The sequence below is a fragment of the Clinocottus analis genome, unplaced genomic scaffold (genome assembly GCF_023055335.1).
Source record: "Clinocottus analis isolate CAN_PGR_092001 unplaced genomic scaffold, fCliAna1.0.p SCAF_19, whole genome shotgun sequence".
Taxonomy (NCBI): domain Eukaryota; kingdom Metazoa; phylum Chordata; class Actinopteri; order Perciformes; family Cottidae; genus Clinocottus; species Clinocottus analis.
The window spans coordinates 7,688,989-7,703,129 of record NW_027175920.1 but is presented as its reverse complement, the minus strand read 5'-3'; the positions used below and the strand labels follow the sequence as shown (position 1 = coordinate 7,703,129).

At 38.9% G+C, this 14,141-nt stretch overlaps 3 protein-coding genes across 4 annotated transcripts; all 3 read left to right on the top strand.

Annotated features, from left to right (window-relative positions):
* The first annotated feature begins 610 nt into the window (after nucleotides 1-610).
* Nucleotides 611-3,910, top strand: LOC137789519 (cytochrome c oxidase subunit NDUFA4-like). Its single transcript, XM_068583187.1, has 4 exons — nucleotides 611-742; nucleotides 2,343-2,431; nucleotides 2,549-2,609; nucleotides 2,852-3,910. The coding sequence occupies exons 1-4, from the start codon at nucleotides 701-703 to the stop codon at nucleotides 2,906-2,908; spliced, it is 249 nt and encodes an 82-aa protein (XP_068439288.1). The 5' UTR covers nucleotides 611-700; the 3' UTR covers nucleotides 2,909-3,910.
* Nucleotides 3,911-4,642: 732 nt separating this feature from the next.
* On the top strand, nucleotides 4,643-6,810 carry LOC137789946 (cytochrome c oxidase subunit NDUFA4). Its single transcript, XM_068583831.1, has 4 exons — nucleotides 4,643-4,840; nucleotides 5,888-5,976; nucleotides 6,096-6,156; nucleotides 6,478-6,810. The coding sequence occupies exons 1-4, from the start codon at nucleotides 4,799-4,801 to the stop codon at nucleotides 6,532-6,534; spliced, it is 249 nt and encodes an 82-aa protein (XP_068439932.1). The 5' UTR covers nucleotides 4,643-4,798; the 3' UTR covers nucleotides 6,535-6,810.
* A 791-nt stretch (nucleotides 6,811-7,601) lies between these two features.
* Nucleotides 7,602-13,571, top strand: cenpt (centromere protein T). Of its 2 annotated transcripts, none has more exons than XM_068583830.1 (13): nucleotides 7,602-7,911; nucleotides 8,149-8,269; nucleotides 8,349-8,493; nucleotides 8,581-8,665; nucleotides 8,873-9,009; nucleotides 9,165-9,222; nucleotides 9,330-9,463; nucleotides 9,789-10,808; nucleotides 11,209-11,487; nucleotides 11,577-11,676; nucleotides 11,872-12,039; nucleotides 12,187-12,291; nucleotides 13,223-13,571. In XM_068583830.1, exons 1-13 carry the CDS (start codon nucleotides 7,826-7,828, stop codon nucleotides 13,347-13,349), a joined length of 2,565 nt encoding a protein of 854 aa, XP_068439931.1. In that variant the 5' UTR covers nucleotides 7,602-7,825; the 3' UTR covers nucleotides 13,350-13,571. The 2 variants fall into 2 exon arrangements, with proteins under 2 accessions (XP_068439931.1, XP_068439930.1); XM_068583829.1 differs by having other exon boundaries at nucleotides 11,869-12,039.
* Nucleotides 13,572-14,141: the final 570 nt, after the last annotated feature.

Below are 14,141 nucleotides of genomic sequence, written 5' to 3'. Positions count from 1 at the left end.
CAAACCCTTTTCGTTCCTCGTCTTCGTTTCCTGTTTTACGCGCTCGCTCCCCGCGAATTTGTCTGCTCTCACAGCGTTAACTCGTCTCTCAGAGACTAGTACAGTGTATAGTGTGACTGTACAGCAGGGACAGGGACCACAAACACATTATTCGCCACTGACATTGTCATCGAAAGTCATTCCCCCCAAAATATCAAAGTTTACACGAAACATGTGTAACATTATAGTGTGTACGTAAACAGCTAGGGCTTTTATTGTGGAGGGGAAACGGAGAGAGAGGAGCATTTGTTCGAGTGAAAAGGGAGACAAGAATAAAAGTGGTTGCCCTCTTGTCTTACCTAACAGAGCAGCGAGTTAATTTATTATTATAAAAGTATAGGCGCAAGAGAAACCCCTGCTACACATGTTTAGTAAATGTCAAGCTGGAAATGACAACTAACGGTCGTGCAATTTAAATCTACCTATTTTGAGTGCGCACTGATATGGAACGCTGGTTAATGTAAACAGGCTGTACAGTACTTTATTGTCTGAATAAACTACCCCCCGTGACTCACTCTCAGCCAATCAGAATGCTTGATTTGATCTACTCGTATTATAATTCACTGTACAGGCACCATTCAGAGGAAGACGCACGAGCTCCTCCGCGCATTTTTACCTGCTGGTATTCGCTTTAGCGGAATCTGTCAGTGGATTGCCCGACATGTTGGCCACCGTCGTGAAACAGCTGAAGAGCCATCCAGCCGTGAGTCCTGAACACTGTCTTTCTATACAGCATCAGAGCTCTCAAGTTTTGAAGGCAGGCAAGCGTGACATATATCCCCATGGAGCCGTCGTCGTCGTCGACAGGGGGAGAGAGAGAGAGAGAAGCGACGGTGACGACGACAAATACGCGCCGCCGGACGGCTCCAGTCCCGCCTGTCATTACATCTTACCCGGATACAACACATGCAGAACATATGTTTTTCCGATTGGCTGTAGCCCATTTCTTTTTGTTTTGTTGATTGGCTGATGAGTGGCTCCTCACGAGGGAGGGGGTCTTGATTCCTCCGTGGTGAGGGCAGCACGCGACCAGGTCATGTCTGCGCGTTGCGGCACATTAAATAGTTTGGAGTTTTTTTTTTCAGCGTGAGAAATACGATGTGTGGCGGGAGGGCGTGATTTAAGACAGAACTGCGTGACAGTCACGCTCAATGCATGACACTTGAGAGCCCTGCAGCATGTAAACGACCCGATGACATCGAAAGTGCTCGTGAGGACGCGATGGTGGTTATGCGCGCGCCCGTTTCACAGAATGTCACCTTAATTTTCTGATGTCTTATGTGCCGTTATTTATTCAGCTCAGGCATGAAAATCCCTCACCTTTCGGCGAAATTCGCCGTTTTGAAACCAAAATAGGTGACCTACGTGAATCCTGTAGATTCGATGAGTTTTTTTGGAGTGGGGAGAGGGGGTTATATTCAGTGAACCGCGAACAGATGCGCATGCCAGAAGGGAGCGCCAGTGCATGGTAATATAATATTTGATGGTATATCTAAGTTAAGTTACCCTGGAGCTCTCTTGACACAGACTTAGGTAACGTTAGCTTCAGCTTGATGAATTGAGTCATTGAACACAGCAGGAGAGAACGCGGCGTTAGCCAGCTAGCTAACGCTCCGCTGGAAAGTTATTAGCTAACGCTTCCGTTAATGAGGAGGTAGATTCTGAGGTGATAATGACGTAATATCCTTCACCTTTTTCACCCCTGGCCCGTTTACGTGCCTGTCTAATGCAGCTTTCTTCAATTATAGAATGTTTTGGGGTGTTATTATTTTCACCATTTGACATATTCATTATGTCAGAAATGTCTAATTCCTTGACAGTCCATAGACTTCAGGATGAAATTACCGGTAAAGACAATTTAACACCAAAACAAGTCTACATTTATCTTCTCTCCTTATTGCTATATTCCTGTTATTTTCCTTCCTTCTGTTAAGGCTTTTATGGTTCATCCCTTTAAGAAATATTCATGCCCACACACAGCCATGTATGTAGGTCGCTGCAGCACGTAAACACTTTATGGACGCCATACCAGCATGACTCAAGGCCACAGCAGTACGTGGAAGGAGTCCGATTGTACAGGGTGGAGGGGTGAAACGTTTTGCTTTACAGCGGCGTCGATATTAATAGACTGTGTGTTTTATCTCTGAAATTATTCAAATAAAGCCCCAAAAGACCTTTGTTTTAACAGCTTTCAATTAAAATAAATAAATAAATTCAGAATATAGTTCTCTGCTGTTGGTCATCTGATAGTTTTACATATTTTGTTGTGATTGGTACCTGCACTGTGATCTCTTACTCACTAGCTCATCCCCCTCTTCATCTTCATCGGTGGCGGGGCAACCATGAGCGTGCTGTACTTGGGTCGGCTAGCTCTGAAAAACCCTGCCGTCTCGTAAGTGTCTAATCTGAGAAAGTATAAACTTATTTTTTTCTCTATTTTTATGAAACATCAGTGAAGAAGACTTCTGACAACCTCACAAAAAGAGTTTTCATATTTTGTTTTTCTCAGATGGGATCCGAAGAACAACCCCGAGCCCTGGAACAGAATACAGCCCAATCAACAGTACAAAGTATGAGCCTTTATTTTTCATAAATAAAACTGCTTCACTTTTGATACACGTTGATTATTTGTTATAAAACATTGCCATATACTGTGTATATATATATATATATATATATATATATATATATATATATATATATATAGCTGCTCGCTAAGATTTAAACCACAAGTATAGTTGCTGTTATCTTGCCTCAAAGTCCATATTGCTTCCCTCATACTGATTGTGTACTTTTCTGTCTGTTTTTGCAGCTCTTTTCAATGAACATGGACTACTCCAAACTGAAGAAGAACGGGCCTGATTTCTAAGTCATCTTGCCTTCGCACCTCCGTGTCTGATATTGTCGTCAGACTTTTTGCCAAACATAAAACAAACTCATGACATGAATGAAGGTAGAGACGCTCTCTGCGTGCTACACTCAATCAGTCAGTTAATTCCCAGTGTGAAGGGGGAAAGGGATCAAAGTTGTACAGATGCTATTTTTGTATCTTTTTTACGGGGGGAAAGAATACGTAACTTTTTGCATGTGTTAATGGATAAAAAAAAAGCCTGTTATTCCTTGATGTTTTAGATGTCTGTTTGATATGTTTATAGTTTTGAGGTTTCACTGCCTAGTTGACAACCTACGGTAACCATTAGTGGTGTAGATTTGTCATCCTTAATATTTCTTTGAAGATGTTTGTGTTCTTCTGCCAAGCTGACAAGTTGATGTTCATATAGTTTTATTTCTGGTAGACATGTTTGCACAAATTGAACTGCTACTTCTTAGTCGCAATTTTTTTTTTTATATTCACTTTTGTACTTTTAAGAGTAGTAATGTGTATTTTTTACATCTTTTTTTCAATTACCTGCAACATAAGCTATAAATAAATAAATAACCTTGTTACTTTTAGTTTTGTCAGTATAATTGAGGCCGGTATTACATAAAATACTGTATCGGGTGGATTTTTATGCACTTCCAGGAGAGGGTTTTAATGTGGAGGAGGAGATGTCTCTTCCTTCGTCCTGGGTTTATTGTCTCTGACAGTATTTTTGTTTGTTTGTGTGTGTGTGTGTGTGTGTGTGTGTGTGCATATGGATGGAAAGTTAACTATAGTATGATTGTTTGACTTATAGTTTTAGTATCCCGCTAAAATACTGGTTGATTGAAACATTGTCTTTTTTCCAAATAAGCCTCAATTTCAATGTTTTATGAATCTGTGTGGATGCTGGGGATGTGCTGTTATCTCAGGTTCTGTGTTCTGTCCACATAAATATATGATTGATAATGTGTTGTCATGGTGAGTTATTAAACTAGTTTGAAGTCTGAACTGCACTGGTCTGAATTTCCAATGTCTGCAAAGCGGTGTAGCAGCTCCTTGTGATCATTTTAAATTCAGTCCCTTTTCTGACACTTTTACACGTCAGATGTTAACAGTTTTAAAAACAACCAATAACTTCCATGCGACATGTTAGTTTTCTTTACCCTTTTCCTGGATAGCTATTTAAAGAGTTTTCCCTTTTTAGAAGGTCAGAAATCCTCAAGTGGAGAAACCATGAAGTCATTAGGGTGAGTCCTGAGCTAACCTGTCTATGTATAGAGGCTCAGCAGTTATCTTTCACTCATAGATTAGATTAGCATTTTGTCATTTTAACAGTTTCCTTGAAGACTATTTGGTTGAAAGTGTGCCAGAAAACCAAAGTCAGGTTCAGATGTAGATGAAATGGCAGTGTATGACATTTTAGGCAATGTTCTGGAGACTCCAATCATAAAACATAATCTTCCTCCCAGTTATGATGGGAAAAAAGCGTTTCTGCCAAATATGGACAAAAATGTATGCAGTAAGTGCGAAAAAAAAGAAAGAGTTTTTTTTCTTTCTCAAAGCTATTCTTGAGCATGTGAGTTAGCACTTTCATTCATTGCGGATTTAAATTGATTAAATGTCCCGTACAATACAAAAAAATAGCAGATGAGATTTTTTTTAAATATTTGATCTTTATTCAACACCAGGACGGGAAAAGACAGTATGGGCTTATGTTGCTGTCTGGCATACAGCTGTTGCCGTTGCATTGTGGGGATTGTCTGACAGCAAGGGAGGTGTCGTGCAATTCACTGTACAGGCACCATTCAGAGGAAGACGCACGAGCTCCTCCGCTGCAGCGCGCATTTTTACCTGCTGGTATTCGCTTTAGCGGAATCTGTCAGTGGATTGCCCGACATGTTGGCCACCGTCGTGAAACAGCTGAAGAGCCATCCAGCCGTGAGTCCTGAACAGTGGTTTTCTATACAGCATGTAAACGACCCGATGACATTGAAAGCGCTCGTGAGGAAGCGATGGTGGTTATGCGCGCGCCCGTTTCACAAAATGTCACCTTAATTTCCGATGTCTTATGTGCCGTTATTTATTCAGCTCTTAGACTTATGCAGCTTTCTTCAATTAATGAATGTTTTGGGGTGTTATTATTTTCACCATTTGACATATTCATTATGTCAGAAATGTCTAATTCCTTGACAGTACATAGACTTCAGGATAAAATTACCGGTAAAGACAATTTCACACCAAAACAAATCTACATTTATCTTCTCTCCTTATTGCTATATTCCTGTTATTTTCCTTCCTTCTGTTATGGCTTTCATGATTTATCCCGTTAAGAAATATTCATGCCTACACACAGCCATGTATGTAGGTCGCTGCAGCACGTAAACACTGTATGGACGCCATACCAGCATGACTCAAGGCCAAAGCAGTCCGATTGTACAAGGGCGGAGGGGTGAAACGTTTTGCTTTACGGCGGCGTCCATATTAATAGACCACGGGACGATATACATGTCAGTGTCCGCCTAAAGCCTTCAAGAAACATGTCTGTGTTTCAATGATCCTTTATAGCGTGAGTTATGATACACACACACACACACACACACACACACACACACACACACACACACACACACACACATACATATATATATATATATATATATATATATATATATATATATATATATATATATATATGTATATATATATATATATATATATATATATATATATATATATATATATATATATATATGTATGTATGTATGTATGTATCTATGTATCTATGTGTGTGTGTGTGTGTGTTTTATCTCTGAAATTATTCAAATAAAGCCCAAGAAGAACTTTGTTTTAACAGCTCTCAATTAAAAAAAAAACAACCTTAAATAAAGAATATAGTTCTCTGCTGTTGGTTATCTGATAGTTTTACATATGTTATTATTAATGGTACCTGCACTGGGATTTATCTCTCTATCTCTTACTCACTAGCTCATCCCCCTCTTCATCTTCATCGGTGGCGGGGCAACCATGAGCGTGCTGTACTTGGGTCGGCTAGCTCTGAAAAACCCTGCCGTCTCGTAAGTGTTTAATCTGAGAAAGTATAAACTTCATTTTTGTTCTCTCTTTTTATGAAACCTCAGTGAAGAAGACTTCTGACAACCTCACGAAAAGAGTTTTCATATTTTGTTTTTCTCAGATGGGATCAGAAGAACAACCCCGAGCCCTGGAACAGAATACAGCCCAATCAACAGTACAAAGTATGAGCCTTTATTTTTCATAAATAAAACTGCTTCACTTTTGATACACGTTGATTATTTGTTATAAAACATTGCCATATACTGTACATATATATATATATATATATATATATATAGTATACATACATATATATATATATATATATATATATATATATATATATATATATATATATATATATATATATATATATATATATATATATATAAATATATATGCTCGCTAAGATTTAAACCACAAGTATAGTTGCTGTTATCTTGCCTCAAAGTCCATATTGCTTCCCTCATACTGATTGTGTACTTTTCTGTCTGTTTTTGCAGCTCTTTTCAGTTAACATGGACTACTCCAACCTGAAGAAGAACGGGCCTGATTTCTAAGTCACCTTGTCTTCGCACCTCCATGTCTGATATTGTCATCAGTTTGGGGAGCCTTTGCACTTTTTGCCAAACATAAAACAAATTCATGACATGAATGAAGGTAGAGACGCTCTCTGCGTGCTACACTCAATCAGTCAGTTAATTCCCAGTGTGAAGGGGGAAAGGGATCATTCACTTATCAGTGACTACATGAATAAAACAGGCAGCCACCTGTTTTTACTTATTGAATAATTTATTTTTGACTTTGTGTTAATTATTAAAACTATTGCAATCTCACATGTGTGTTGATATTTTTGCACAGTTTAAGTATGCTTTAAATGAAAGTAAACTTTGATGAAAGACTAAAGCACACTAGAAAACCAGTCATTTTCGTGACATCCTTGTCACATTTTGAGGTGTTCTAGTCTGGAGAATAAATCCACAGTGGACAGTGCCGCTGCTTTAATTTCATGACATTATTGTAGTCCCGTAAGTGACGTAGGTGAGGAGAGGTGGCCCCACTGATTTTGCTTCATGAATATGATTACTAATAAACATTGGCCACATAAGGAGGGATCTTTCATAAACCACGCGTCAGTGTTTCATCTTTTCTATTATGGCATTTACATAACTTTGTTTTCCATATTGTAACACTGGGATAAGTTACTATATTTTTCTATATACTTAGTGACAACGATCTAAATGAGATCCGTTCATATTTTATGTTTAGTGAACCCATTTTAGCTTATAAAAACACAGCGTGTGCCGCACTGCAACCATCTCAAAGTAGTGTTTTGAAAATGTACCATTACAGTCACAGATGTATATTGTGGTGAGATCAACACATACCTTTCAGGGACATAATGCTACTTTAAGTAAGCAATGGCACTGATTTCAAAATGTTTTCACCCAACTCAACTCAACATTATATTTGTATATTTTTTGTAAAACACCGAACTTCATGTTATTCTTTGAGTCTTCAATAGGTGGCGGTAACACTCTGGTTGGTGACAAACCCCCATTCTGCTCAAATCAAAGAAGAAAATTGTCTTCTCGCGAGATTTCACTTTGAAAAAGTTGCGCGACATCGTGAGGCACAATCCGTTGAATCCGAAAGTGTCAACATTCAGTCAACGGAGGGTAACATTTGTTTAACTAGATACAACTTGTAATAAGTGACGCTGTCCTCAGCTCGGCGCCGTTTTTCTGAATACTTGCCGGATATAAAGAAACGCAGTTTAACACGGTGGACGCTACTGTTTACCGTGTTAAACGTCTGTTAGCTCCACCAGCTAACCAGCTGACTGTCTAAATGGATCCCACGGAGGATTTGTCTGCTCGGGTCCTGCTGGGACACATCCTCAGCACCGAGCCACCGAAGACTCCCATCACCCGCAGGTAACAGCACATTTATTAAGTCTTACTGGGAAAGAACAGGCCAATTCAAAGTATTGGTGTTTCAAGGGTTAAATAACTAACGCTAGTTAACTTCTCACGACTGTTATTTATCCTAGCTTTCTGAAGGTAGTTGCTTGTGTTGAATGCATAACTGCTTAACTTAAATATACAGGATACATGACACATTTATATCTTCATATCCAGTATTGAACTAACTATGAGCTGTCTTGTCCGAAGTGCCTCAAATGCACAGACTACCAGCTCAACCAGAAGCAGCAAACGACTGAGCAGGAAAAATGCTGGTGCGCAAACCCCACAGGACATCCTAAGACGAAGCCTGGGACAAAAACTACGCGAGGTGAGAGAGTAGAGTTGAATTAATGATGACGGCCGTGCTGTTGATTCTATTGGAGTTGAGATATTGACCTTCTCTCCAGAGTATAACCAGGAAATCCCTGCCTGCTGCTAAAAAGAGGACCTCCTCTGTCATGCTCAGAAAGACAAACGCACCAGCCCCGACCTCAGTGCTGTTTGATGATGGAGACACACCGAGGCAAATACTCAAGAACATCCTGCGAACAGGTATATGCATAGGCCCGTCTTTATTCCCCTCATAATGCTGCAGCTGTTTGTTGTCCTTTTACTCAGGTCTTTTGTAATGTGATTCAGAACCTGTGAAGTCTCCTGTGGTTCATGAAAATGTTGCGTCAGAAGAGCCACGACCTTCTTCAGCAGACTCCAACAAGCGTCCGAGGTGTGTGTCACAGAAATTCCATGTTGTATCTCCACATTTGCGATATCTATCCAAAAGTATATTGAATGTTTCATTAATTAGTTGTGAGTAATCAACTTTTAATATCATTGCTGGGCCATAACAACATCCACCCTGACTTGTAGTATTAACTGTATGCAACTGGCTAAATGATGCTGCGTATGTATAATGGTTTTGTTTGACTTTCAGTATGGAGCTGTCAGGGTTGGATTTGCCTGATATAACTATTGGCAATGCAGCGAGTACCGCAAAAGGACTAAGCAGAAAGAGACCACGTCGGAGTCTTAATGTGACAGCTTTCGAAAAACGTCTTAAAGATGGAGAAGGTACGAGTAAAGCCATTGATAGCATTCAATGCTATCCGAAGTGTGTTTGTTATTTTTAATTTATACATTTACAATAGGGTTGGGGAGTGTTGTCTGTATACTCCTGCTATAGGAATTGTTGTGTCAAGCTAGCTGATGGACGCTTGTGTTTGCAGATGTTGAGGATGAAAATGAAGAATCAATGAGAGACCATTCATCACTTTCTTTGTCACGGTAAATCATTATTTCCCCCATTATTTATATTTGAAAAAATTATATTGCTGGTTACAATGTTAAAGAATTAAGTGATAACTATGTACTCTGTCTAATGTGTTTTGCAGTTCTAATCTGAGTCTAAAAACACCCTTTGTGGATGTTCAGACTGAGAAAAGGGGCCTACAGAAAAAAGTTTCGAACCGTCGAAAAATCTCAGTGGAAGAATTTGGGGCTGCTGTTATTAAAAGGCAGATGGGAGGTGATTACAATGATTTAAGTTACTCTTTGTCCTTTTTGTCCATGTGTGATCAATACAACAATAAGAGTACTGCTTATTGATTACATTTATTAGTTACATTTGTATTAACCATTTAAAGTGCCAAAAAGAATGACAGACCGCTTTGTGTGCTCTGACTCGTTGGAGGATATTATTAAATGCACTAAATTCCAGCTCAGCTACAAGAGCAAGCAGGTGAAAGGAAACAGATATAGCTTCCTTCAGAGCAAATTGTGTAATATGTATGAAAATAATTGTTGATTCTTTTTTTTCTTTTTGTTGTCCCCCCACTTATCTTGTCACCCAGGAGTGAGCAGCTTTGTGCAGGTGGAGCAAGGTCTCAGTGAGACCGGCTACTCTGAGGGCTTCTCTTTGGGCTTAAGCAAACTCGGTGAACCTGATATCACGACTGATATCCTCCACTGTAACACAGCTCTCTACGCCCAGCCGGATGCCATGACCTCCGGCTTTTCCATGATCGCGACTCAGGACCAACAAACAGTGATGGCGTCTCAGCTTCAGAGACAGATGGAGCAGCAGCAACAGGAGAAGCTGATGGAGGCAGAGCACAGCCAGCTGGGGAAAGATAAATCAATGTATGTTTTCCCGAATGAAGATGGGACTGAACCTCAGAATGAAGAATATCTTTCTCAGGTGGAAGACGATGCGAATACAGCTGAATCTCAAAAGGAGGAAGAGGAGAGTTCAGCTGGTGATTCTAAAGTCATGTCTGAGACTGAGGAAGAGCAAGATATAGCTGAATCCCAGAGTAATGCAGAGGATAATACAGCCAAGTCTGAGAATGAGGACGACAGAGCAGAAGCTCAAACAGCTGCCGGTGACTGTCACACTGAAGAGGAGGTTGCAACTTGTTCTCAATCTGAGGAAGAGGAAGCTGCAGCAGGCTCTCAAACCGAAGAAGAAGGTGCAGGTTACCCTCAAACTGAAGAAGAACAAGGTGCAGTTGATTCTCCGCACGAAGAGGATTTTGAAGCCAGGTCTCAGTCTGAGGTAGAGAACGTTGCACCAGACTCTCAAATGGAGGAAGAAGAAGAAGAAGAGGATGCAGTTCACTACCAAATTGAAGAAGACGGATTTATTGATCTGCAGTCCGTGGAGGTTGTTGTAGAATATCAAAGCGATTCAGAGGATCCTGCTGCCAATTCTCAACCTGAAGACGAGTATGATGAGAGGATGGGGGAGGAAGATGTTGAGGTATCAGAGCACTTGGAACCTGACTTGGAGCACATCAGTCGGAGGCTTTGTCACTCTAAGGGTGAACTTATTACAGCTGCCACAGTAGCGGGGGAGGAGTTAGCAGAGGCAGGTAAGGATGTGAAAACGTATAATGTAATCTCTCACTGTATTGTAGGGCTGTAATTAACAACTGTTTGGCATTTTAACAATATGTTTTAATAGATGTTTGCAATTAAATTCAAATTGTATTAATTCACAAATAATTTCAGCACTACATTTATTTTTTCAAAAGACACTGACAATATGCAATACATTTCCTTTTTGAGTGAAAAAGACTTCTAATATCTAGATGCTGTTCCTTCTTGATTGCTATTCATAAAGATATTGTAGGAGTGATGAATATTATGCCTGGTTGATATATTTAACTCAACAATAATTAGATATGAATATACTGCTTTATTTCCCAGCTCAAAGGCATGACAATGTATTTTAAAGTACTTGTTTAACAACAAAGTGTTGTTTGCCTGCAGGATTGCCTGATGGCAAGCCCGAAGGCCACAGCAGCCTGGAAATGGGAGTCCATGAGAGCGATCTGCTTCAAATTGGGATCACTGACGCGGCCGAGTCTTCAGCCCAACGACAGACAGATGCTTCTGACGCAGAAGCCGAGTCTGATGCTGATGAAGGTGACTCCTTCACTCCTCCGGAGGTGGCGCGTGATATTGAAGATGGTGGACACAGGAGTGTTGATGCACCTGAAGAAGCTGCTGAGCAGGTGGAAGAGTGTGAGGAGGATGAAGACAGCGATGGTGAGTCTCTCTATTTGTGAGGATGTTGTTTGTTTTTTTTATTTATAAAAATGACATTGAGAGTACATTTTGTTTTCTAAAATCTTCAGAGATCCCCAGCAAGACTCCTGCATTTGTCAGACAGAAAATCAAATTTGCTCAGCCCAATCCCCTGGCCTCACCTTCTGTTTTAAAGAATGTTCAATCTGGGTAAGTTGCACATGAAAAAAACTTACGCAATACATATTAAAATGTAGCCAGGCTCATAAAACCTTCTCCAACAGGAATGTCAGACGTATAATTTAAAAAGTAGAAAAGGTTTCTCTGGAAGGCAATGGTGAAGTCAATAGATTAAGCATATTGTATGTATTGTGTGTCTTTGTCATGTCATTCTACTATCAGCAGTAGTCCAGGTGAAGGTCTTCCTGCACCTAAACAAAAGCAGGTGAGAAAGAAAAGAACAGGGCCGGCTAAAAAGAAAACGGACCTTCCTAAGAGCTACCTGATGAGCGTGTTCAGGCACTTTGCCAAAACGAAGGTCTCTGAAGATGTTTACCCTGTTCTAAATGAAATGTAAGTAACTACGACTGTTGAGACTTTGAGTTTATAGACTGTTGTAACTATTAGGCAACAAGTGGGTTGCATATGCTAATTCTCCTTTTGAGGATATCATGGATTTCTACCATATTACTCTCTTGCTTCATTCACTGTCTTCAACAGAATGGATAAATACTTTGACCGTGTGGCAGAGGACTTGGAGACATATGCTGTTCATGCAAAGAGAAAAACCATAGAGGTTGAAGATGTTGAACTTCTGTTGAAAAGGTAGGTGTGAGTGTACATACAGTTTCAACATTAATTACATTTAGTAATCTTTGATATGGAAAATAAACTGTAAAAGAGTAAAATACAGAGTTACAAATTTGTTTTTTATTTAAAAATGGGAATATTTTGCCGTGTGTTGTGATCATTGAAATAACACAAATGCTAGTAACTATATGATTTCTGCATACAATATTTGTATAAAACATAATGTTAAACATAGCTTTTTCTACTTTTATTGGGACCATTGTACGTAGAAAATAATAATATTCACAGAGCCAGTGAGAAAAAACTCCAAGAAGAAAAAAACTTGGCTATTCTAAGAGATTCTAGTATAAATTTGCAAGAAATAAATCGTCACACATCACACCACAGATGCGATTATTAAACACTGCATTTACGTGTGCCGCAGATTGCCAAATATATTGAATAACTTTATATAAGTATTTATGTTAATAAACAAACATGAAAGAAAATGTTCATACAGTATGTATCTTTCAGGACATTCGTCTCACTCAGATGCCTTTCATGAAGGATCTAAGGTCAAACATGAGGATAAAGTACAATGCATATTGGTGTCAGCATTATGTTCATAAAATAACACAAACTAGTCCTCGGGCTCCGTAATTATTTAACAACAAATAATCCTACAATGGCCCTTACACACTATTTTATATTTCAGTTGTAAAACACTCAGTTTTTTTCAAACTGGACTTTCAGTTCCAGCCTGTCATTTAATTCAATGTTACATTGTCCAAATCTGCATGGGATTATTTATGTCCACTAAACATTGCCAAACTGTGATTATACTGACCTCTAGATGGCAATCTTGAACTCTGTGTGGAGTCTGAGAAAAAGAGCCGATGACTGTTAAATATGTCTGACACTTTTCATTAGTTTTTTTACATTTAACCTAACTGGGGTGTTTTTGCAGGCAGGGTTACGTGAATGACAAGGTGCCGGTGGAGGTGCTGATTGAAAAATATCTTCGTATGGACCAGCGGAAGCTCCTGATCCCTATTGCAACCAGTGGAAATGTTGTTTTCCCTAAAAAGAGATAAATGTCTTGATATACAGCTAGTTATTTTTGTGTTATTTTTTAATGTTTTTATCTCTTATATTTTATAATATAAAATATAACACTTTGTTTTTGTTGGACAATTGATGTCTCCATTTCATGTTGGTAATTAGAACATTAAAAAAAAGTTACTACACTGTGTGGGGTGATGATTATAATACATCTGTATATGTTGTTACTAATGGCTCATTTATCCTTTTTTTGTGTGCAGGCTTAAATACATATGCAATGTTGAAATAAAGTTTTCTGTTATTGATGAGTTGCAAACAAAATACTCAAAAGTAATTGAAGTACGTATTTAAAATACAAGTAATAGAAATACTGCCCATCTCTGGATGGTAGGCTATATAGTTCTATATTACAGTGATACGTGTCTCATACAGGTTCACACTGACCTCTTTATGACCATAATTGTTCCATTTTGTTTCTTGGTACCCAACCACAAAGTAGCCAGTTTGTTACCTTCAAGAACAACTAACTTTTCAAATATTTCTGGTGTTAAGAAATTAAATGCAGTAGTGAGAAAAAATATGATCAAAAACAAACAGCTGTAATGACTGACAGATATTTGGTCCCACACCTTTTTTTTACTGCCAGATTAAAGAAGAATTGTAACAAAACTGACTTTCAGGTGAACAAAAACAATGACAATTGACACTGAATAATAAAATTCTTCTGCATCCGAGTTTACTAAAGACAGTCAGACACACAAAGTTGGATTTGCTTTAATTGCAAAATTATTGTTGTATTATTGTACTATTAGTACCTTACCACT